Genomic DNA, 24,866 nt, shown 5'->3' with positions numbered 1-24,866 from the left:
CACCAAAGAGAAGGTATTAGCTTTCTCTCTGAAAGTGCTTTGTTGTTGCAATTCTCTCACCTCTATTATATCGTAAATTGCATTTTCTTTCTGTATTAGCTGTACAGAGAATAATTCCAATAGAAATAAAAAATCTTTTCCTACATATTAAAAAACGAACTCTAGACACATTAACTAAAAAAGAACAATAACTTTCAAAAAACAAAACAAACAACATTCTCCCCCAAAGTAACCCACTCCCCCCACTGCAGAAACCTCTCTGATTCACATCCTACACTATGCTGTTTGCAGAGCATTAAAGAAGGCCAAAGTGATCTTGTGTGAACGCTGCTGTCCTAGGACACTAACTATAATGAGACATGTGAAGATCTCAGCTGTTTTTTTGTCTTAAATACAAACAGACTTTCCAGAGAAACAAAGACTGTAAAATGGAAGATTGTTTCAGGGAAAATGGGGGAAACCTTGCTGTGAGAGGATGGATTACTATGCTTTTTGAAGCTTTTGGATTCCCCCAATGACTCCAGAACATTAGTCACACATTCTCCTCATGACCTTGTATTGAGGGTGATCCATGGTGATGATATGAGACCAGACTCAGCTGGGTTTGCTCAGGAGTAGCCTGCCAAACCTCTTGCATCTGGCTGATGCTAAACAGAAACACATTCTCTTCTGGTTTATGCCTTGGTGATCCTTTTCTCTAGCATTCAGAAGGCCTCCACTGGTTTGTTCGGAGCAGAGACGCACCATACCACTCAACCCGAGCTGTCTCATCCATCGGAAACATCTGAATTCCAGTCTTCGGTTTCAGCTGAGCAACGGGAAATGCAAAAGGGATCATTGCAAAGTGGCTTTTGGGTACTCTGAGCTGCTTGGATCCCATGGAAGGAAGGTATGAACACAACTTCAACACAAATTAGAAGAGACATTATATGCCCCTGCCTCTTAAGTTGTCAGCAGCCCAAGGTTAGCAGCGTGACACCATCAGCAACCAAGGCTTCTGCCACATTCTTTTTGTGGAGAAAGGAGGGAGGTGGGGTGTGATTTGGAGGGCATTAACACCCGTGCTATGCTGCAAAAGATGCTGAGAAGGATGATGGTAGAATTGCACAAAGTGACTTGGACACATCTAATGATTGCAGCTTGGGAACACGTGGGCCAGTTACAAGAAATTGCAGATTTCTCAATACGTAATCCAGAACCATAAATATATACATGGCCCTAACTCATTTTTCTGCTAGACTGCTTTAATTTCTTGACACTAACATTGCTAAATGGACCTGGAAATAAAAACACACTCAACATTTATAATTGATTTCTGCCCTAATTCATTTTGGCTCCCCTGCTTCTCATAGAACCAATATGAGTTCCTAAAGATTTAATATTTTGTTACAGATTAATTCAGTGGGATTTAGACTAAGCTAGTGTCCAGCATGACTTTGCACTTGGTGACATCTGTGATACCAGCATGCAAAATGGTTCTTCTGGCATTTTTACAAATTGTATTGTACCACACAGTATGCCTTGAGAAATCAAGCTATAACCATGTCTGGTTTGGCTAACAGCTGGAAATATAATAATGATTTTTTTATTATTATTATTATTTTAAGGAGTAACAGTTTCTGGCTCTTTTCATTCCCTCTCAGGCAGACTTGTTGCTCAGGCATACTTTCAGTGTTTTTATATATATGTCACAGTCAAAGTTCCTTTAGATTTGACTAGTATAACCAAACAGTCACATCAGAACAGTCCCATCAGCATCCTGATTTTTTTTTCTAGTGTTGAACAAATGGGATCTCAGAACAGAATCCTTTCCCAAACATCTTCACATTCCTTCTGCTGGTGTATCTCCTAGAGCCAGTTAAATATCTATCCTGGATATATCTGTAAGATGCATGGATGTATGTTAGGTATAGATCTTCACAATTATATTTGGCTGCCTCCAAGATACGTTTCACTGCCAGAATGGCTTACTTGTCAAAGCTTTTATTTGGAGGACATTCTGGGGATACAGTAACCCCAGACCTTGGAAAACACACGATTGATTCTTGAAGGTTCTTAAGGTCCACGGTCAGTCATGAACGTCCTGAATATTTAATGGGAGCAATTAAGATAAGTGTATTAAGATAAGTGTCAGATTCAGTCGAGTCCCTTATTTCAGACCGTGTGAACATTGTTGTCAATGGTACCCACTTAATTTTTAAGAGCATGATGCTGCTTTTCTGATTACTCATCTGCATTTTGTGATTCACCTCTACAGATGCGTTTTCATTGACATCATCCCTATGCCAGTAAAAACATGCAAACCTTTCTTATTAAACCGGTATTCCTTCGCTTCCATTTCAGAGCCCATCACTCTCATTTCTGAGCTGGTATTTCCTAACAGCTGCTCTTTTCATGTTTTTTCAGCCTGACGGGCTTTAGGGTGCATTTATTGTGCTCCTCTGGTGGACGGGCCTGGCACCGGGGCAGTGTGCTGACCCTGAGGGGTGTGTGGGGGGCCAGGCAGGTGAGACTTGTGGTAAATGTGTGGATGAAATGGCACCTGGATCAGAAATATGTCAAGGTGTGTGCGTATATATGTGTGTGTGTGCGTGTATATGTGTGTGTGTGTGTGTATGCGTGTGTGTATATACATATCTGTGTGTGTACATGTGTTTATACAACTCTACACCTTTTCACAGCTAAAAATCTAAGGATTCATGAAGTAAACCATCGAGCCACACACAATTATTTCGCTTTTAATCGTTTTTAATGACGGAGGGGCCGCGGCTGCCGAGGACAAAGGGCTGCCTCCGCCGGCGCCGCCGCACCTGAGGCCCGGCCTCCTTCCCCCCCCCCGCTCTCCCCGTACCCTGCCGGGGGGCGTGGGCTGTGCTGTGCCGCCCCGCCCTCCCCGCCGCTCCCCCGGCCCCGGCGGTGCCGCCGGCCTCCCCCGCTCTCCCCTCGCCCTCCCCCTGCCTGTGTTGGCTCTTCCCCGCCCCTTTCCCCCACCTCTCCGGCCCGTCCCGCCCCCGGCGCCCCGCGGTGCTGTGGCCCGGCCCGGTGGCGGCGGAGGGAGGCGGGCGGGCGCTGAGGCAGCCGCGGCTCTCGCTGTCCCTTGAGGCGCCGGCCCCTGAGGAGCAGCGCAGCGCGGAGCTGAGCGAGGGAGCGGCAGCGGCTCCGCCACGCCGGGCAGCGCCATGAGGTGAGGCGGTGGCCGTGGTGGCGGCGGTGGTGGAGGTGTCGGGGGGCCCCCGGCGCTAACGGTCCGCGGCAGCCTGAGGCGGGGGGCTCGGGGAGGAGGAGGAGGAGGAGGACGAAGAGGAGGAGGCGGCGGCGGGGGCCGGGCCGGGGGGAGCCCCGCGGTGGGGGAGGGCTCCATTGTTAGCGCCGCGTGGGGGAAGGGCGGCCACAACGGCACCAACGGCCACAACGGCACCAACGGCCACAACGGCACCAACGGCACCAACGGCCCCGGCCCCCGCGGCGGAGTTGCGGGGAGAGGGAGCGGGCCCGGGGCGGCCCCTCAGGGCAGGGCAGAGCGGGCTGTGCCGGCGGCTTTCAGCCTTTCCCTTTCTTCCTTTCTTCCCTTCCCCGTTCCCCACACCCCCCCCGGCACCGGCGGGTGTTGCATTGCAGCAGCGGCGGCCGGGCGATCGATCGGCGGGGGCGGGGGGCTGGGGGCTGCCCGCTCCTCTCAGGGGCTCGGGGCGGCCGCCGCCAGCCCCAGCCCCTTCCTCAGCCCCTGCCTCAGCCCCAAGCCCTGCCCTGCCCGGCCCCGCGGGCTCGCTGCGGGCTCATTCATTTGGGGCCGGGCTCCTGCCGCCGCTCCTCGCCCCTTGGCTTTGCCTCCCAGGCTCCGCGCTCCGCCTAGGCCTGGCCCCGCCGGGCGCTGCCCCCGGGGGTGCAGCGCTGGGAGCGGGCCCTCCTTTGTGCTCCCTGCGGGGCACAGCGGAATCCCAGTCACCTTTTCCAACTTCTTGTGCCCCCCCCACCCCCCCCCCCACCGTGTGTCCACACCTTCCGTGCAAAGCCTTGAGGCTGGAAGCGTGGCGAGGTCCCCCCCTGTTTCAGACCAAACTTTACTCCTGTATTTCCCTCCGGTCTTCTTTGTTAACACCAAGTATTTATATACTCCATTATTTCAACCCTCATTTTGTGTTAGCATACTTTATTTTCCCTTTCCCATATGACTCTGGAGATGATGCCCCGCAAGTTCAAAGTTACAACGTACAAAACCTTACAGCTCCTTCTAACGCAGCGGTTTTATTTCGATAATCTTTAACGTACTGAGTTGACGCTAACCTCACAAAGGCTGATGCAAACATCTTGAGAAGCCCCGTATAAATTTGGTTTCTATACAGGCAAAAAAAAAAAAAAATATACTTGGAATGTGTGGTTGATGCTGAGTGAAGTAAGCCCTACCAGCAAGTCTGTGCTCTCGCTGATGTAACTGCGTGTGTCCTAGGGCTCATGCCAGTTCAGAGGCAGCACAATGTTCCTCTTAACCAGCACAACAGGAAAGTGCCTGTGTTGAACCTACCCTTAGGTTGCTTATTTAGGTGATTTGATTCGTTGGCTTCAAGCAGTTAGTAAACGTCGGCAAATGATCTGGTTGTGTGCCTGAAACTTCCTACCTGCTCCAGAGTACGCAACGTGAGGCTGGTAAGAGGGAAGCTCCACTGCGAGGTGAATGGGCTCGCTGAGTGGCCATGGGGTGTTTTGAAGAAAGCTGACTCCAGAGGCTCGATTCCAAAGCTTTTGGAGAAGAAAAAAAAAAAAAAAAAAAAGAAGCAAGCTGTACCAATTAAACTACACAAGTTACGAAAACGATGTGGTTAAAGCAGTATTTTCCTCTCTACAGAGGCACCATTAAATTGACTCGGTTTTGTTTAATTGGTCCAGCTCCAGTACAATGGCAAGCTTTCACTGCACGCTCTCCCTTTGGACTTGTTTAGACTCGGATTGACGCTATATTTCTGAAACATGTTTAAACCAATATCTGCACACCCTATTATGTTTGAGCAATGAATTTTAACGTGTATTTGCTGGTTAAGGCAAGTCCTGATGGGGGAGGAGTGAGGAGGTGGATAGGATAAGTGACCAGTGCTTCCTATATAGCTCTTCTACGTGCAGGTATTACTAAAAATATGCTTTTGACATGAATGATGTTGATGGTTTCCTGCAATGCATAAACCGCATTCTGCTATTGCTGTTCCATAGGTACGTATGCAGTTGGTGCTCCAATTAATATAAAAAGAAATAAAATATCAGAAGTCATTCTGAGATGAGGCGGGTGCTCCCCCACCCCCTCCCAGAAAAAAACCCTCAGTTTCTGTAATGCCCTTTGGTGCCTACATGTGTGAGAACCCAATCTTTGGCCATGTCAAACCTGACACGATCATGATAATTTCATGTTAAGGCCTCACCTCTTGTCTAGGCTGCTTGGAGGATCAGTTGCTAAAAAGCAAACTAGTTGTCCTTAGGGTAGGTAAAATGAAACATCGTCGTAGACAGCATCTTTATATTGTGAAGTAAGAACTCAGTAAGATGCCAACATCACAGCACAAGTTGAACACAAGAATTAATTCTTGCAGTAGTCTGTTTTGTATTTGAATCAAATTTAAATGCTCTTTGGGCAGCATCTGTTAGGGTTGCAGGTGGCCGATAACATTTATTAGACTTAATATTAAGCATCCCAGTTAAAAGGTCTAGCCCAAGAATGAAGTGATTCAGTTCAGGACACAACTTGAACAGCCACCCCCCAGCTTTAGATAAACAGTTGGTTTTGATGAACACCCATTTCTCTTACTGTATTGTGGCTAGCTGACAAAGTACTGCTCTTAATGTCGTTTCCTGAACGGACTTATAATAGGAACCCAGAAATAGGTGTATTCGGTGAGATTTCCATTTGCTAGCCAAATGGAATGTGGTGCTGGGAAAAAGTAGTCAAAGTATAAATAGCAGCACAATTTTGTGCCCTTGTTCTAGGAATAGCGTAGCTTCCCATTGTATTTATACAAGAAGCTCATGTGTAAACAGAATGATAGCGAAGGCTATGTTGAAATCTGTGTTATAAAAGCTGAAGAACATAACTACTGGTGCAGTTGGGACTCTGCAGTGAAGGCTAACTGATTGATCTTAAGTTTTTATTTTTTGGTATCTAGCTCATTTTGTATGCTTACTCTAAAAATAAATGAGCTTCCTGAGATGCTGACTTTTTAAATCAAACTGTGTACTGCTTTCTCTTGGGGTTTCTGCATCCATTTCTTTGTGTGGGAAAGAATTGTTTTTCATTAGTGTGCTAGTGAGAAAGCAGACTGCTTAATCTTGTTTTGTTACCCAAGTTTCAGGGTTTCAGAACTGGGAAAGAAACAGTATTATTTTAGATCTTTTTTAAATTCCATTGTTTGTAGAGCTCACGGAATCACAGAATGGTTGAGGTTGGGAGGGACCTGGAGATGATCTGCTCCAGCCCCCTGCCAAGCAGGGTCACCTAGAGCACACTGTGCAGGATGGCATCCAGGCGGGTTTTGAATGTCTCCAGAGAAGGAGACTCCGCAGCCTCGCCGGGCAACCTGTGCCAGTGCACTGTCACTCTTACAGTAAATAAATATTTCCTCATATTCAACTGGGAATTCCCGTGCTTCAGTTTGTGCCTGTTGCCTCTTACCTTCTCACTGGGCACCAATATTCATTTCTTAACTCATATTTGTAGCTGACATTTATGTTTGATAGGCTTCTATGCATATTGTGTGTGTGAAGGTTTATTATATATTTAGATGGGGCAAACAGCTAAATTGCTGCAGATGTTTTTCGTTTTAGGAAATCATGTCATACCCTCACTCGTTTTTTCAAAATAAAAAGTTAAATCTGTGGTCTCATTAAAATTTCTACTCACATTCAGTAGTTTTTCTGCTCAGGTATGTTGCTCTAGAATATACTTGGTTACTTAAGTCTGTATCTTGTGCTGGGGTTAGTAAGCCTTCATTATACTCTAAATTCTGTGCTAATATGTTTGATATTATACTCCCTGTTGTTTTTTTTTTTTTTTTTTTTAATGTCTTTAATACAGGAGTGAAAGCCCTTGCAGAAGTAACAAAAACACATCCTTCATTAGGACTAGGAATTCTTGAAGGATCCCATGTATGTTTTGTAGTTTTCCTAGACAAGTAGGTATACAAGACCATTATGTTAGTAGTGACAGTAGTATATAGTTCAGTCTACTGCAATAACTGCAGCTACTCAAGGTAAAATATGAGAGCAGAAGCAGCCATTAATTTCAGTGGCAATGTTAAGTTACTGTGTGCATCCAAATGTAGGGCAATGCTTTGGAATTTTGCCTTTATACATTTTATTAATACATCTAATACATGCATAAATAGTATATTTGAACTAGAAAGCTTAATTCAGTTGAGAGGTATTTGACAAACTATTGGAAGTGTAAGCAGGCCAATAATTTGGACCGGGTCTTCATAATGGGAACCAATATACTTCCTAAAAATTGTTCATGTCTCAAGAGCAGCATTGGAGGTGTAGGCAGTTTTTTTCAGGTGGGTACAGGAATTCAGGTTACTTTCCGTCTTCTTAAGTAAACTAACAGATGGACTGAGTCATCTGTCTGATAGAAGTGCAGACTTTAGCTTGTGTTTTATCTGTGACAATTGAAAGTAATTTCTGGACTGGTTGTTTCTGCCCACCTGATAGGGAATCTGACAACTGTTCTACCCTCAAGGTATCTGGATAGAGATTAGTGACTTTTTTTTTTTTGATAGTAAAAGTGTAAGTCTTTAAAAGATTACTGTGTGAATGGAGGATGCATGAATCACTTTTTTTTTTTTTTCAAAAGCTATTTATGACCATCTTACCAATTATGTTGTCAGCCTCTAAAAATTAGAAATAGTCTGGGAGTGTATAAATCAGGAATGCTCTCTGGAATGCTGTATACACATGTTTTCTTGACTCTGATCCAGGGCTTCATATCGTTTGTTACTGGAGGTCAGAAAACAAGACCAAGTTGGTTGGCTTCCTACTTCAGCCTGCTATTTAACGAAAGCCTTTTTTCTACGCTTGTGTGAAGAGGTTATTCTTTCAGCACCTGTTTCAGTGGATGCCTTCCCCAACACACGCCCTGAGTGACGTATCTGCAGTGCCTCGGGCATATGATTGGAAATACTTAGTAATGAGGACTGCTGCTTGCCGTGCCAGCGCAATTCATGCAGAACTATTGTAGAAGTGGGTTATTGAACTGCTGGATAGAGTCATTTGCTTTCATTACTAGAGAGCAAATGTATTTTGTGAAACAGATATTATTCTCTTCTTTACTGTGACCTTTCATCTGGAATTGCTCTTGACAGTTCATGCCTGCTTCCACTCATCAGTGTAGGAATACATATGCCAGCTCTCCAAACATCTAGACAGGTTTGGGCTTTAGTGCTGAGAGAAAGCAAAAGAGACCATTTTTTCCCATTTGATTGGGAAAAAAAGAAAAAGTGATTTTTTAGCAGTAGCTAAAAGTAAGCATAAGTCATACAAACCTTCTTGAACAGATTCAGTATTCTTAAGTAATTTTTGATGATCCTTCACCACCCCACCCTTCCTTTTCCCTGCCAGTCTTTGTGAATTGTATAAAACTGTGCTGTGTTCTTGGGACATTGGCATCTCCCTTGGGACTAATAAGGGAGCAAAGCCACTTTTCTATCTGACAATACTTAAACCTGCCACATGGAAAGCCAGTGCTGTGGCCCTAGTGGCTTTAATTTACCCGGTGTTATCACAAATCTGGAAAGTAACTAGTTTGTGTATAGCTCTTTTTGTTGGACTACATATGTAATCCTTTTTCCCTTTTAGAGATGTCTGCAACACCTAGTTTTAAATTAAAAAATTTCTAACTTTAAGAAGAAAAAATTATATCCAAGTAACTGAGCTTGTTTTTCCTTGCCATGGTTTAAAGTACTGTATAGAGACAGGCTTTAGATGAAAATGTGCAATTTTATTTCAGCTACTGCTGTTTAATTGCTCTAATGATTGATAAGCCTCCACCTGCCCAGTGTCACTAATTGCACATCTTGCTTTACCGTAGCTATTTCACAATTAATGCTTTAGAAGTTCCTGAAAAAAATGGGGAAATCATTCCTGACACCTTTTGGCAGTGTTACGCACCCGGTGCTCCTTATGTCGTAATTCTGTGGACACGTACAGGCAGCTTATGGGACTGCTCCTAGTGAGAAAATGTGGAGTTCTGGGGTTTGCTGCCCAAATGCCAGTGCCAGCCTGGTGAAGAAAAGTTCACTGTGCCATTAGATGAATTGGTAGTGTGCTTTGTCTTCTCAGTTGAAGTGAGAAGTAGTAAGTACACGGCTTGAGTAATCTTTAGGTGGGGTTAACTTAGACAAAAGAGAAGGTACACACAATAAAACTTCAATGATAAATATTCAGGGAAAAAAAAATCTTCTCTTAGTTATGCATATGGAAAATTCTCTAGGCAAAGCTTGCTTATATGGAGGAAAAAGTGTTTTTTTTTTTTTTTTTTTTTTTAAAGTTTAGTCCCAAACTAGTATGTATCTCTGAATTTGTGGGGTGGTATTATGTTTTTTTATGTTACTGTTTTTCTAAATGTGGTTTAAAAAAAAAAAAAAAGTTGATACCCCCTGAGGTATGGGGGGAAAAAGTGGAAACTGATTGCACTCTGGAGCGTGATACAGAAATGTTGTTTTTTTGGACTGGTGTGCTGCCAGAAATAACCCTGAACTCCTAGTTTGCAGCACAAATAAGATTGGAAGGATGTTGTTTCAAACATTCTCTCATTCTTCTTTTATTCACAAATTTGAAACTTGGTGTCAGTTTCCTGAATTAGATCCTAAAGTAATCGATACTTGCAGATTCCATAAAGAAGGTGAATTTTGGGTGTTGTATGTTTGAAGTAAATGGGCTATCTAATTAAAAAAAAAAAGTTTTAAAACTTTGAATTTAGCAGAATAATAAAGGAATAAGTAATAATTAGTGTAGGTAAAGCCTCTGTTATATTTGCAGTTTTATAGCAGCTGGAGGAGTATTTTCTTTCTCAAGTCAATTTGTGTTGTTCTTAAAGCAGAATCCTAAAATACGATTTAATGCTTTTTTTTTAGGCTACTGACTACTGTCATCCTCCACTTCCTTGGAGATGACACTGCTAACAGATTTCTAACTGAAACACTTTGGTGGTGATGTAGTTAAGGGAATGTTTTACTGTGGTCTCCTCACAGTTGAGGAAGTGAATGCTTTATGTTTCAGTTGGGTAAGGCAGTATGCCTTTGGATATGCCAGTAGCAGATATGGTTTTGTGGAGATTTCCATTTAAGTTGCATTGTTCTTACTGTATGGATTGAAAATGTAAATACTAAAGGGGAAAGTGATTGAGGTTCTGTTGTATTTCATGCATTTCCAAGAAAACTTCCAATACTGCTGTATTAGTGGTATTTTTACTGGCATTGGAGGGAAGAGGTGGCTGGTATTTTTAGGTTACATTCAACTTTCTGTTTGGCTCTTTGCAAATCAAACTTCAGCATATGCTCTGTGTAAATTTGTGCCTTGAACCTAGTAGTGTTGCTTCTTCAAGTCGCTAGCTCTTGAAATAGCTCTTTGGGGCGGGGGGGGGATTGTTTTTCAGGCACCAAGCTTCCAACTCTAGGCTAGCAAGGATTTGTCTCTTCTAGTTACTGTGGCTGTTCATGTCAGTGATTCATTACAATAAAAAATAAATGCTGCTGCCTCTGATGACTTGTTTTCTTGCTGTATTGTTTTATTCTATTAAAATCTTTTCCCTTCTTTGCTCTCTTTCAAAAGCTTAGTGTCTTTTATAAACAGTGCATAGTGATGTGTACATTTTATTTCCTCTCCCGTGTTAAACTCCTGCTGATATTTCAGGAAAGCGTACCAGCCTTTTGGCAAACCTCAGTCCATTGAACAATGCTGACTCTTCTATGAAAGTACTTAGCGTAAGGTAACAGCTTGTTGAATTTGGACTTGAAATTGAACACAGTGAAGCTTTACTATAAAACTCGTACTGGTTTGGAATGCAGTCACAAAGCATATTTTTAGAAAACTAATTGGCTGCTGTAGATTAAGTTAAATGAATTTTACAACTTCAGACTAAAAATGGTTATCTGTGGCCTAAAATAAAAGGTGTGGCCATACTTTGCAGTGAAACATAATCCAAATAAACCTGTTTATGACAGAGATGATAAAGTAGTGAACGATGGTACTGTAATGAAAATGATCACTGCTGAACCTCATGCACATGATCTTTGCGTGTAAGTCTAATCAGTAAACATACTACTTCAGAGCATGTGTAGGTTGGCTGTAGTTGTGTACTCTAGCAAAAAATACTGCTTTTTTAAAGGTTCAGAGATACTTTTTTCCCTAGTTCAGAATATTCCTGCTTTGATTAGAAAAGCTTGAAATGTGATCAGAATGCAAGAAGCTGCTGTTACATTTTAATTTAGCAGTACATGCTGGTTTATTTAGCCAAATCACTCTGATGTAAGTGGAACATCAGGATGGCACAGGAAGCAGATGATACTTTGTGCCTCCATTCTCTGTGTGCGTGTATGAAATATGCTTTTAATGTTGACCTGCCTTGCATGTCAGGAACAAACCATTTGGTCTGAAATGGAGAATAAATGAAGAAGTATATTAAATTTGCAACTTAAAGATTTTATGGTATAATCTCAAGGATTGTGGTAGTGCTGTTGCTTGTCCTGGTTTCCATAACATTGTGTGATGAATCCAGTAGTCCTTAGTGACCAGCTTAGTTAATTGCACCATACATGAATTGCTTCTAAAATGGTTGCTGCTTGACTTTTCGTCCAACTTCACAACCGTGTTATGAGGTGAGGAAACCTGTACTGCTGTGTTCTGGGGCTTCATTTTGTATTTTTCTGATGTCTTACATTATTCTTCCAACCTGTAAGAAGATTAGTCAATCTTGTACTTCTTGGTTTGCTATACTCTAAAGGCAGCTTTTAAACTGATGGATACTATTGTACATTTCTTATTTGCTGTATATTTCTTATTCAGTGATAGAAAGGTCCTGTGTCCCTGCCACTATTCCCAACAATAGCTAAGTGCACAAATGGATGGCAATAAGATAAACACAAAGGTGGTTTTGTAGGTTATGAGCACTGTTGCTGTAGCTGTGTTGCTCTGAGAATATAAACAAGACAAAGGTTTTATAAGGGGAGGCAGTATCTCTTACTGGATCAGCAGCTGTATTGATAGGGAATGGGACACATACAAGTTTTCAGATGTTCGAGTGCTCATTTCTTGAGAAAATTACTCAATTCTTTGGAGACACCATGTGGAGGTTTTGTACTGTGTAGATTGTGACAGGCATGCTGCACATACAGGTAGATATTGTGCTTTTTTATTTTTTTTTTTTATGGGTAGCTTGTAATTTTGAATTCTTAGCCAAAAAAGTGAAGAATTAGATGCTTCAAAGCAGGTCAGCAAATGTAGGATCCTATTTAAATTGTCACTTGGTTTTGTACTGCTATGGATCCGTGATGCTTGCATAGAGGAAGTGGAGATGGCACTGCAGAGAAAGATGTCAAAGTGAAAAGGGTGAAAATCCTTTTCAGATGTTACTGTTTGTGTGTGAGAGTGTATTTTCCTTTGAATTATCTGACTACTGGAAATGAGCAGAGGAGACGTTCAGCATGGTTTGTTTGAGAAGCCCATCTGCATTATTTTTACAGAGAGGTGGTCTTGGTCACTAGAATAAATACATAGGTAAATCTCTAGGGTGCGTGGAAAGGGTTGCATCTCAGGCATGACTAATACTTAATAGTAGGATTTTATCTTTGCCCTGTTGAGGTCCCTAGTTAGTCATCGCACGGTAGAGGTGTGTGTATCTAAGCCTTCTCTGGGTGCTGTAAATATCTTACCTTCAGTGCACGTGCATCCCTGTTCTGAGGGACGGTGGATGCAAAACAAGCAACCTCTTCTCCCTCCCTGCTTCCTGTCCCAGTGCTAAAGGAAACTCCCTGTTCCTGATGTGTACTGTTAGCCTCCGCGTGCTGCCTAGGTGTGAACCTGTGCGTCCTGTGTTTGGTGGGCAGGTAGCAGATTTCCAGCTGGACCCTGCTGCAGCTCCACAGTTTGGAATACAGCAGGAGGCAAGTGACAGTAATGAAGGGGAAATCCTGAGCTATTATGAATTGGGAAATATATGTAACTTTGTTAAGGGCATGATTTCCATTACCTAGGCCTTATATAGTAAGGCTTTGCTTTCCTTAACTTTTGCTTCAAGTAAATTATACTTTGTAAATGATGTTAGGATGAAGACTGAACTGTCCATGTAACTTTCAGGAATCCTTTCAGGTTCGATGATTTATTTATATGCTTCTAGGCATAGTATTCATCACCCATTTATTTGAAGTCTTGCATTTTTCTTTGGGAGCTGAAAGAGCTCCCGATGAAGAAGTATGTCTCTAGTTGGGGTGGGTCTGGGGGGACTGAACTTACCCCCAAAGATCAATCATGAGAGATATCCTTTGTAACTCTTGGCAAAATACCACTGTCTGTCTTGGGAATGGCTTTGAAAAAGAAGAAAGCAAAATACCAGAGGAGATTGATAGTCCATGTTTTCATATGCTTTGCAATGTATCAATTTCCAAGCCAGTTGAGTGATCCCAATTTCACCACTTCTGGGGGAAGGGGAAGAGACTTCATGCAATTCATATTGGCTTATCAAAACCTTTCCCTCCAAACAAGAGGAACAGTTTAAATGTCCACACATAGTTTTGCTTCAAAACTCATTACAGATCTTAAATTCAATGTATTCTGAGTTTAAACTTTTCCTCTTTAAAACAAAACCAATCCCTGCAACAAATAAAAAATCCCCAAACAAAATGAAGCAGAACTACTTTGAAACAAAGCCACGGGCTTTTCTTCTAGAATTTGAGAGCTTTTGTTTTGTGTTTAGTGGGACAAAAGTCTGGCATAAAACGATGAAAGCATTCCTCTCTTAAGAACAGAGATTCGGAGCATCTAAAGAAATTCTTCTTGGACGTTACTGTAGAAATGAAGCATTGCTGGCCACGTTCAGTGTAGCTGTGAACTTTGTCTCACCGTGTCTTCCGACCACTTAAATACACAGAATTTTTTAAATGTAAAAAGTTAGGTGGTGTGCCTCGGATCCTCGTTTGTTCCGGGGACGTTCTGGTTCTCAGGATGGCTGGGGTTAACGGGAGCTTGGCAAGTGGAAAAAAAAAAAAAAAAAGTTGCATATTGTTTTTCTGCAGTGGGTTCCTGTTGCTATGCGACAAGCAGAATGTCACTTAGTCCAGGGTGTATTCAATCTGTATTCCCTGCACACAGCTCTGCACGTTCGGTTTATGCTCTACCAGGAGGCCACGTTGCTGACTTCCTGCAGGACTGTAGGACGAAGTATGTATCGCAGGTTGTGTTCTGGGGCTTGCTGTGACCGCGCACACGTCGGCACGCTTGCACGGCCTTTCTTTGTTGCTGCATGCATGGGACACCTGTGTGGCACAGGCAGACAAAAAGGGCCGACGGTTGTGTTCCTGGGGGTGGGATGATATTGCCAAGCAACATGCTAAGGCTTCAAAAGGGAGGCATTTCTTCTCTGGAAAAACCTCAGGCTATGAATTTTGAAAACATTTGAAACATGATGCAGAGAAAGTTAACGCAGGTGGTATGCTCTATGAATCTTCAAATCAAAAAATCCAGTTAAATTTTAATGTTTAGAATCAACTTTGATATTTGAATATGTTGACATCTCCCTTCCCTGTCTGAAACCAAGGCTCTCCCCCCAAAAAAAACAACCAGTGGCAGCATCCAAACTCTTCAGCCTCCCCCCATTGACTGTAGATGGATGGATTCCGGAATGCTAAAGATGCGTTTGGGGGAAATTAGGTTCTGTGCCTCTCAAACCGGTAATGGATAAATGACAGTGTTGGCAAGGCATTATTCCATAATCAAATTAGACTTTCATAGTGGAAAAGAAGTCAGAAATAATATCTGAAGGCTAGGAGGACGTTAATTTGATCTTTGCTTCAAAAAAATGTCATGCTGCATGAATGGCAAATACAGAATTTGAAAGCTGCAGATACTTCTTACTGTGCTTGTACGAATAAAATTGCACTGTCTTACCTGATACGACATTTATCCTATACACTAACAGGTCTTATTTTTAAGCGCTTCTCTGAATTTTGTTCTGGATTTTGAAATTTTTGATTTTATGAAATCTAAACTGAAATTAAGTTAGACACTAAAATAAGCAGGTCAAACTGTTACTTTTTCTGCTCTTAAAATTGAGATATGCCACTACCTAACATCCCTTTCAGTTGTCAGTCTGAAGCAGATTCGTAAGCGTGTCTTTTTTAATGTTAAGCGTACTTATGTGTGGCTTCTTGATAAAGTAAAAGTGGAGGAGTCAAAATGAAGTTAAGAAACATCAGAAATACCCTGAAGAAAAACCAGAAATACCTTGTAGTACTGTTCTCTTCCTTGTTTTACCAAGGATATGCCTCTGATGCATGAAGTATCACTAAAGGAAAGGCAGTATTTAATAATACCATTTTCTTCCATAAGTTTGCTGCTTAATTCAGGGCTAAGCGTTCAAGCATTGCATGTTCCCAGGTACAAGCAGTAAGTACAATCTCTCAGTGTACACAACAGAGTCTGATGCAATGTAAAACACTCTCATGGCATTCTGTATTGGGTGAGATCAATATGGAGCTCTGTTACAGAGAAATGATGTCATGACGTGGGTAGGAGATACTTCATTTTTTTTTTATCTTCTTATTTGGAAAAGTGAATCCATGCTGTTGTTTCAGAATTATTGTCACAAATTCGAGTATTGCCTGTAGCTTTTAACATTGTAGTGGCTTGTTTTAGTGGTATCCTTTGGCACAAGAAATGGTAGGAACTTAAAAAACCACCTTCTTGAGGATGCTCCGTGTGTGGGGAGGAAGTAGGTCAGTTGTGAAGCTGCTTTATCTGTAACTTGAATGAAACTATCTTATTTTTAACGTGCAGAAGGTCTAGTGTATGCATGGGAAACTTGGAGATTTGAGATGCAAGTTGTAAGTAGTGCTGAGGTTGGTTATTTAAGTACATCTGAAAGGAGCTCCAAGTAGAAAATGGGTCTTCTAAAACCACTTCGGTTTTATGATAAACAGCACTTGCAAGTTAAAAGCTTTAAAATACAAATCCATTTATTTTTGTTTTCAGTTCTCTAACGTACTCCTCTACTGTTATTTAATTAGATCCTAATTCCAACTGTAATGTTGCTAGAAGACTGACTGAGTTTTTGTTGTAATGTAGCCTACCCCTTTCCTTTTTTCTCCAAGTCTGGTAATGGCTGTGATTTTGCTGAGAGCACCCAAGCTTAAAGAAAAATCAAAAATACAAAGTTGGGGCAGACACATTTCCCCCCCTCCCCTCTCAACAAACACCCCTCCCCAAACAAACTAACAAAAAAAGCTAGGAACAAACACTGTTTAAAATCTTTTGTTCCCTCCAAATGTATTTGTGGTCCGTCACGTTAACCTACCAGCTCTTGTTTATTAATACCTGTATGCAAATGCCAAATTATGTAAACACTTCTCTGAAGTACTTGAACTCACCCCCAGTAGTGGCTGGATTCTGATTTGCAGGAAGAATTAGGTGGTTGTTTCAAGGCTGCTTTTTTTTCTTTCTTGGTTGTCTTTCTATGTTGCAGAGGTTGGAAAGCCTGTCATGAAAGAGAAATACTTGACGAGAGGATCATATCATGGTCTTGTGGTTTTCTGTAAGAACTGACTACTTTATCTATATTAAGGAGTTTCTGTCCTTTGGTAGTAGTTGAGTTGTTCATAGTTGTCAAGATGCTTATTAGTTATTTCCTGACTTGTTATCCTTTTAACTAACTTGAGACTGTGGAGCCTAAGCTTAAAAATGTTAATTTTTTCAGTGTATTCCTTAATCCTTCAGAGCATAGAAAGCATCATAGGGGCATTGAAGGCAAAGGGCCCTAGGTCATCTTGGATTAAATGATTGAGATCAGATTTGGTGCACCAGTTATTGTGCTTCAGCTCTCCATTGGAGAAAACAATTTCCTATCTGTTCATCCCTTAATTTCTAATCCTTACTCACTTTTTTTTAAAACTTGTGTGTTCAAGCTTGAGCTTCTCAAATGTAATATTTAGTGAGACTGCATAACCTTCAGGTAGATTTTACATTTGGTATTCAGAACAAGGTTTGACTAATGTGTAAAAAGTCACTGAGCATTGAAATGATGAAGAAAAATAGTATCTGGTCATCCACTCGGTAGTCCATTTATTGAAGACAGAAAGTCTGTTAAAAGAGGTGGCAAAGGTGAGAGGAGTAAGTATACAACTAAGATTACATGACTTTCTAACTGTGAGTTACTCTTTCCTCTTACTTATAAGCAACCAAAATTTTGGGTAGTTTTTTTTTTTTAACTTGGAAAATTACTTTTTAAACTATAGAACAGTAATTTCTCAAGTTCTTTAACAACAGGGGTGGTAAACCAAATACAATGTGCTGTACTATTTGAAGTGTGCACAGGCTGCCAAGAGACTTGGAACAGCTAGATTCACAACTGTGTGCTGCCTGAATTCAGCATAATTCTTACAAGTTCCTGTTCTGTTTGTAGACCGTGCACTTGAAGGAAGCTGAAAATTACGATTGCAGTTGCATGCTTACCAGACAGGAGTACTGAAACCAAGGAATCTACATTCTGCTCATGCTGTGCATTATCAGGCCCTGTGGTGGTTTGATGATGCTTTGCATTTCTGTCGTGATCTCTCCTTTACTGTGTAGCTGGAAGACAGGTGATGTTCATCTGTCTTATGTAGTGGGACACTTAGAAGCTTAGAGATGCAACTGCTCTTTAATTATGGGATAGGTAGCTTTGTATGTGTTTTGGCTATATGGCAGGTGCAGACCTGGTTATTAAGGGAGGGAAGTGTGGTACCCTCCCTGCAGGAATGGGTTTTCAAAATAACTTCATGCTCTCTGGTTATATCTTGGGAGACTGGGGAAAAATGATACCAGGGAACAGGCTGGGCAGACAGAATGTGCCAGAAAAATCTATCTAGTCTATAGACTGTTGTTTGGGCACCTTAGTGAAAAACATCTCTCTGATCTGAGATAGCATCACCTTTTTCAGGAAGCTTACTGTTCTGAATTCTTCAGTGTTTTATCTCCAAATTTTTTGCCAAGTCTCTGCTCAGCTTGGAATAGAATTTGTTCAGCATAAACTGCACAACCATAGTCTTCTGAAGACTGAGGTATTATGTTCAGGGCTTTCTCACAGGGGAATAAATTATATATATTCAGACATGAAGTATACAAAGAAGTCATTTGTTGATGTAAAGTTGAAGCTTGCAGTTCCTTGTACAGCTGAAAATGTGAGCTTTGTAAGAAGCAATGTGGAGCTATACCTGTGAGTATCACTGATGGCATTGCAGAGAAGAGATATAATGAGTGAGAATAGTGCTAGACTCCCTGGTGCTGTCTGAGGCATCAAATTGAGGAAGAATGCTGCCTTGGGGTCCAAGTAATGTGTGATTTTTTTATGGGGCAAGATGTTGGGTCAGGTTACAGCCTACTGATAATAACCTGAATGAGAGGGAGGTGAGGTTGGTTTTGCAAAAATAACTCCCTTTTTACTTCACCTCTTTGCTTACTGAAGTTACATAGCTACAGTATATTTCAGATTGCTTTCCCTTGGTCACGCTTCCCGTGTGTTCCATGCTTCTGATTAAAGTCCCTTCAGTTTGATCCAGGCTGTTACCTGCTGCAGTGGATTGTGCCTAAGTAGTGGACTGAATCTAACATGTTCTGACTTTCAGGAGAAACTTCAGGTTTTTATTAGAAGATGGGTATTGTTTTAGCTCTCTACATTGTTTAAAAACCTTGAAGGAAAGTATAGTGCATTGGAGAATGTTTTTGACTTGCCGTCTGTATGTTCTTCTCATAGACTATAAGCTAATTGTTTTTAGAGCAGAATATTTTACTTGAAAATAAATCCGACTGAAGCTCTTTTGTTTTGCATTGTGAGAGCTAATTTAGCGGAGATATAATTAGCAGTAGTCATGGCTTTTGTGTCTAGCAGAAATGCTACCTGAAAAGATAGGTGCAGTTTGCCTTCTTTGTACATGGCTTATTTGCATTTGATAGCAGACGAAGCGTTGGAAATATCACTAGCCAGTGTTACTAATTTTCTGGGTAGCTAGTTGGTAGATGTAGTGGATAAACCCTGAGACCAGTAATCATGGATTATTTACTTACTAAAACTTGATGAATTTTCATTAAAAATTGCTGACTGCAAAATTACTTAAAATTGTAGAAACCTTTTAGTTTTAGTGCTTTTCTTCTCTGTTGTAACAGGATACTGTTAGTAGCTGCATTTTTTTTTGCAGAGTTCCTTTAATCTGCTGTACATTGCAAGGCATCTTTAGATTTATGTGAGTAACTCCATGCTGAAGTTTCTCCCTATGAGATGTTAGACTTGAAACACTTAATAGAAAATATGGAAGAACAGATCAAAAAGTGAATGGGAGTTGGGTGGGTGTCCAGTCTTTTCACCAAGTTCTAGGGGAATGCATGTACAGAAAAAAATTCATTTAACATATGGAGTAAAATTCAGAGGTGTGAGGCAAATGGTTTTAATGGTAGGGTTGTTTTCCATTCAGAAATGATCATTGCTTTTTCACTTCTGTGTATCTATCTAAACTAGTAGGGCCAGCAAAGACACAAAATGTGAAAGAGATGCTTGGTTTTTAAATCTCTATCAGTGAGTTCTTAACGAAACAAATGCTTTCTTTTCACTTGGCAGTTGACGTCTGTGTTAGCTCAACTTGCAGAGCACGCTTTCTAGGTGATTGTTCAGGAATTACAAGTATCTGTAGGTGGGGTGATCTGGAGAACATATCCTAGGCAATCTCTATAGCTTGGGTTTGTAGCCCAGAGGTCGTGGGGATGCTAACAAAAAAAATAATGAGATAAAGAGAAATTGATTGTTATATTTTATTTTTTAAGCACCTGTCACTGCATATAGCTGTTTATAGCATTTTCTGTGTTTTAGTTCAATAGCTGAGCTCAGTTTAGGGTTTTGGAATTTAATTATGTTTGGTCAGAATAAATGTTGTGTATGAAGCTCATTATCTGATGTGTGCTTTGTCTAAATTTCAGAAATGCTGATGAGTGATGTTTAGCACTTGCTAAAGCTGTAGTTCAATGCAAGCTTTGTGGAAATTTGAAGTAGAATCTTTTTTGTCTAAAGCTGCATATCTGGTTCTCTGCTGTAATTGTCTTAAATCTTGAAGTTAATTGAACATTATTATTGAACAATTGAATGTTATTTCTTGGAATGCCAATTAAAGCTATACAAGAATGATGTTTTATTCTTGTAAAGAAGCTTAATATTTCTTTGTGATTACAATTAACTGGACACATGCCAGCTGAACTGTCAATCCTGTTTCATTGGCATTTTAAAATTCCTCGATATGTCTTGTCTGCAAAATAGGTTCTTGTCTAAAATGTGAGCTTTTGTTTTCTAATTTTGAAGTGCCTTGATCTGCGGTTTAGGTAAGACTTTGTCAACTTGAACCACTTCAGAAGCTCTTTTCTTGAATTCATTTTCAGAGGTTATAATTGAAAATGCCATTTTAAAAAGAGGCTTCAGGAAGCCCCTAGATGAGCATTCCCACAGTTTGGGGGAGACTTGAGTGACACAGGCTGTGTGCTCCATGTGACTGATGAAAAATGCTAGGATTACTTGCAGCTCTGTTTGAGATGTGGAATGCACTGCATCTATTGTTAGCTCTCCAACTGGAGCAGGATTGTTTTTCTCTTCTGACATCATCTAGCAGCACTGCTGCATGCAATTTTTTGAGCGGTTAAAGGTAATAGCACTGGGAAACTGTCTTTCAGCAGCCCTGGGGAAACTGAGATGTGGGAGACAATAACATGCCTGTTTTTTGGTTTAAAATTCTTAAGAATATGGCAGGCTGTATGTCTCTAAAAACCTGTAAAGTTCACTGTGTTTAGCTTCCCTTTTTGGGGTGGTGTCTCTTGGAAGTCTAAGCACTCTTTTTGGGCAACTCCACACTACTGAGATTATGCGCTGTGTGTGTTTGCACCATAGTAGTGAGGACGATTGTTGCCATGTAGCCTGTAAATAAATACAGCAGTCACAAAACCACATAATAATGTTTCTTTGTTGTTTGTAGCAAAAAATATAATATTTTCTTCCTCACTCTACAACTTAAAGACTGTACTCAGAATTTCGTTGTGAAATGTACAGATCTTTGTCTAAAATCTGACCTTAGTCTGCATTGAACTTCAAGGAGTCATCTTTTTGGAATTTCATATACCTGATAACATGTTATTAGAGGGGCATGGAGCTATGGTTTTCTGATACTGTCTTCCATCATCTATCAGCTGTGGGTGCTGAGGGAGCTGGTGGATGTAATTGATGGGCTGGTTTCCATTGTCTATCAGTGGTCATGGTCATCCGGAGAGGTCCCAGCTGACCAGAGACTTGCTGATGTGACGCCCATCTATAAGAAGGGCCATAAGGAGGACCTGGGGAGCTACAGGGCTGTCAGCCTGACCTCGGTGCCAGGAAAGGTGATGGAACAGCTCATCTTGAGTGCAATCATGCAGCATACGTGGGACCACCACGGCATCCTGGTTGTGTCAGGAATGGTGCAGCCAGCAGGGCTAGGGAGGTGATCGTCCCCCTGTACTCTGCTCTGGTGAGGCCGCACCTCGAGTGCTGTGTTCAGCTTTGGGCCCCTCACTACAAGAAGGACACCGAGGCCCTGGAGCGTGTCCAGAGAAGGGCTGCAAAGCTGGTGAGGGGCCTGGAGCACAAGGCCAGTGAGGAGTGGCTGAGGGAACTGGGGTTGTTTGGTCTGGAGAAGAGGAAGCTCAGGGGAGACCTCATTGCTCTCTGCAACTGCCTGAAAGGAAGCTGTGGGGAGCTGGGGGTTGGCCTCTTCTTGCAGATAACCAATGATAGGACTAGAGGGAATGGCCTCAGGTTCAGGTTGGAAATGAGGAGACATTTCTTCACAGAAAGAGCAGTCGGGCATTGGAAGAGGTGCCCAGGGAGGTGGTGGCATCACCATCCCTGAGGGTATTCAAGGAAAAGTTGGATGTGGTGCTTAGGGACATGGTTTAGTGGATGTTGTTAGTGGTAGGGATATGGTAGGACCAGCTGATCTTGGAGGTCTTTTTCAAATGTAATGATTCTAGGATGCCTGATAATTAGAGAACATTGCTTCTGGGGACTTGGTTTAGGTTGATTGGGTTGTTATGAAATATTAGATAAGAATGTATCAGAGGTAGTGGAGCGGTTGATTACTTTTAAAAATCATGTAACTAGGTTTGAAAGATCCTTAATCTCAATTTTAGATATTAAAAAAAAGCTTGTTAACGTTTCCCCAGTGTTGATCTCTAGGCAGTGTCGCTGTTTATTTAAAAGTGGGGCTTCCTTCTGACTATTTTAAAGAATAGAAAGCTCTTAATGGCTATGTTTCCTGTCTTAGATACAACTCCCTTGATAACAAAACAATGAAACAGGATGTATAATTCAGACAGTGTAAATGTCAGTGCTCTGGGATTCTCTGCCTGTGGGAAGAACTTGGTGTTGTGTGAGGTAGAGCTGTCAGTAACACAGCGCTATCACAAACTAGGAGTAGCCTGAGGCTGACCAGTAGCTCCATGCTCTGTCCTGGAAACCAGGACGAGGGAAAGCTGTTCGGAAGGCTCCAGCCCTTAGTGATCACGTGGCATCTTGCTCTCCCAGCAGCCTAGAAGAGATTGTTTCATTTGAGATTTTGAGGAAGGTGCCTGTTGATTCCTCTTACTATTCTTTTTAAAGAACCTGTTATCCATGAATTCTTGTAATCCTTTTTTAGCCTTCTGATACTATCTGCCCCCGTAACTTCCTGTAGCGACAAATTCCAGAAATTCCCTGTCTTGGAAAGTAACGCTTTTAGCCATTAGGGTGATAAGAATTGTTATTAAGTCAAGTCGAAAGGTCACAGTTGGCAGCTAACTTCAATTTTTCTTCTCGTGAATTCTTACACTGTGAAGCAGTCTGGTTTATGGTATGTAGTACAAAATACTGAATATACATCTTTGCTAGTGAAACAAAGAGAGAGCTATCGTGTTGCTTGTCATATACTGCGAGGCCAAAAGACTGTTAACTTTGCTTGGTGTAGACTAAGTGGATATGCAGTTTAAGTAGTTGAGACTATCCAAATAGCACCTTCCAATTTATTCCTTTTAGCAAATAAAGGTCTGCAGTAGTAAGGAAAGATCTTTCTAAACATTTTGACAGTTTTTGACAGGTTACTGTAGTGATCGCTCCACCAGTTTGCAATGTTTTTGTGAAACCATTTCTATAAAAGTATTCTCTACGTATGTAGGAGAGAGGCAGCATGTATTACATAATTTTTATGGCTAGAGGGAAGAGCTCAAATGTTCAAAATTTTCCAGCTCCTGTGCATGATTTATACTATGCAAGAGCAGAGCTTCCTTGTAGCTATTTCTTTGTGTCACTGTGCTGCTGCAGTACCTCATTATGTTTGTTACTCATGTAACAGGTCAATATAGTTTTCTTTTTTCTTCCCTTTTTAAAGCTGTAACTAGGTAGATACGTTTGGGAAAAAAAAGAAACAGAAAACGGAAGTGGAAGTTCTGTGATGTAGAGGAATATAAATTTGCAAATTTACTAAGCCAGAAATGATAGTACTAAGTCTTCTCTAAATTCAGATTCCTTCTAGGTCAGGAAAAAAAGTAGATTATGATGTAGTAGTATCAATTAACTCTCCTATATTTCTTTCTTGCATCTCCTTATTATTAGAGTTGTAAAACTGGAGGAAAAAATGGTGACCTCAGAAGATAGTTACAGTGACAGCACTATGTACAGTGTGATTTTGATTGAAAATCTCAAGTAAAACAATTACTCTGTGCAAGTGCTTAGTGCCCAGAGGAGGAAAAAAGTATTGTTTATAATGTTATGGTCAAAATCTAGTGAAATGCCTGAAGTTACTCCTCTTGCTAGTTGTATAGTGACTATTACATTTTGTTGTTGTTGTTGTTGCAATATTTTTGGGTTGCCATAGTTTGTATGGAATGTTAAGGAATTTTAACATTAACTTCTGGATATTTTAAGCCTTAATTAGGCATTAATGAAGGTTTTGGACTTTACTCCTTTCCTGTGTTCTTTTGCCATAAAAAGGAGTAGTAATTCAGTGACGGACAGTGGCAATTTTGTTCCTGGGCTGTGGGTATTAGAGAGGTTAAGTCTAATGTTGAAGTACCAACAAGAAATTTAGGAGTAACCCTGCCTATATCCTTCTGGAGAATCTTAAATATTCTTTAGAAGTTTGTGTCTCATGTACATGCAAGGTGTATTTGCTTACAGCAAGGATCTAATTTTGTCTGACAATTGGTAGCTGTGAAGAGTGAATGTAACTGTCTGTAACAAAATGTAGTTGTGTTCTAGTTCATTCAAAATTCAATTAGGTTTCCATGTCAGGACCAAAAGCTGTCTTTATTTACATTTATAAAGCTCCCACTGAAAGAAGCGGAGGTTACATAATTTAAATTTAGGTCAAACACTGTTCTTTTGAATGTTTCAGAGCAGTGAATGATGCAGAAAAGGCCTTTCTTTTCTTATATGTTAAAATAAAGAAGTGGTAGCACGTCATGAGAATATATACTGAACACCAGGAGTTGTTATAAACAAAAAGTTCTAAAATATGTTATACTTTATATTATGCAATATTTACAATATTTTATAATTACTTTATACTCTGTATTGTACAATATTATGTGATATATACACAATATTTTAT

General features: G+C 41.0%; 1 protein-coding gene across 17 annotated transcripts in view; it reads left to right on the top strand.

Moving 5' to 3' along the window:
* ENAH (ENAH actin regulator) overlaps window positions 1-24,866 on the top strand; it is a 111,017-nt gene that overhangs the window by 19,677 nt on the left and 66,474 nt on the right. For 3 of the 17 annotated variants that reach the window (XM_072035552.1, XM_072035559.1, XM_072035557.1), the window contains one exon: window positions 702-889. The exons of 9 other annotated variants lie outside the window; for them this stretch is intronic. In XM_072035552.1, coding sequence (XP_071891653.1) covers window positions 879-889 — 11 coding nt within the window. In that variant the 5' untranslated portion in view covers window positions 702-878. Of the gene's footprint in view, window positions 1-701; window positions 890-2,913; window positions 3,185-14,275; window positions 14,407-24,866 lie in introns of those variants that run through there. 5 more of the 17 variants (XM_072035553.1, XM_072035554.1, XM_072035556.1 and 2 more) reach the window with 5 other exon arrangements.

The sequence above is a fragment of the Anas platyrhynchos genome, chromosome 3 (assembly GCF_047663525.1).
Source record: "Anas platyrhynchos isolate ZD024472 breed Pekin duck chromosome 3, IASCAAS_PekinDuck_T2T, whole genome shotgun sequence".
Classification (NCBI taxonomy): Eukaryota; Metazoa; Chordata; class Aves; order Anseriformes; family Anatidae; genus Anas; species Anas platyrhynchos.
Note: the sequence above shows the minus strand (reverse complement) of the source record. Positions and strands in the feature narration are given on the sequence as shown.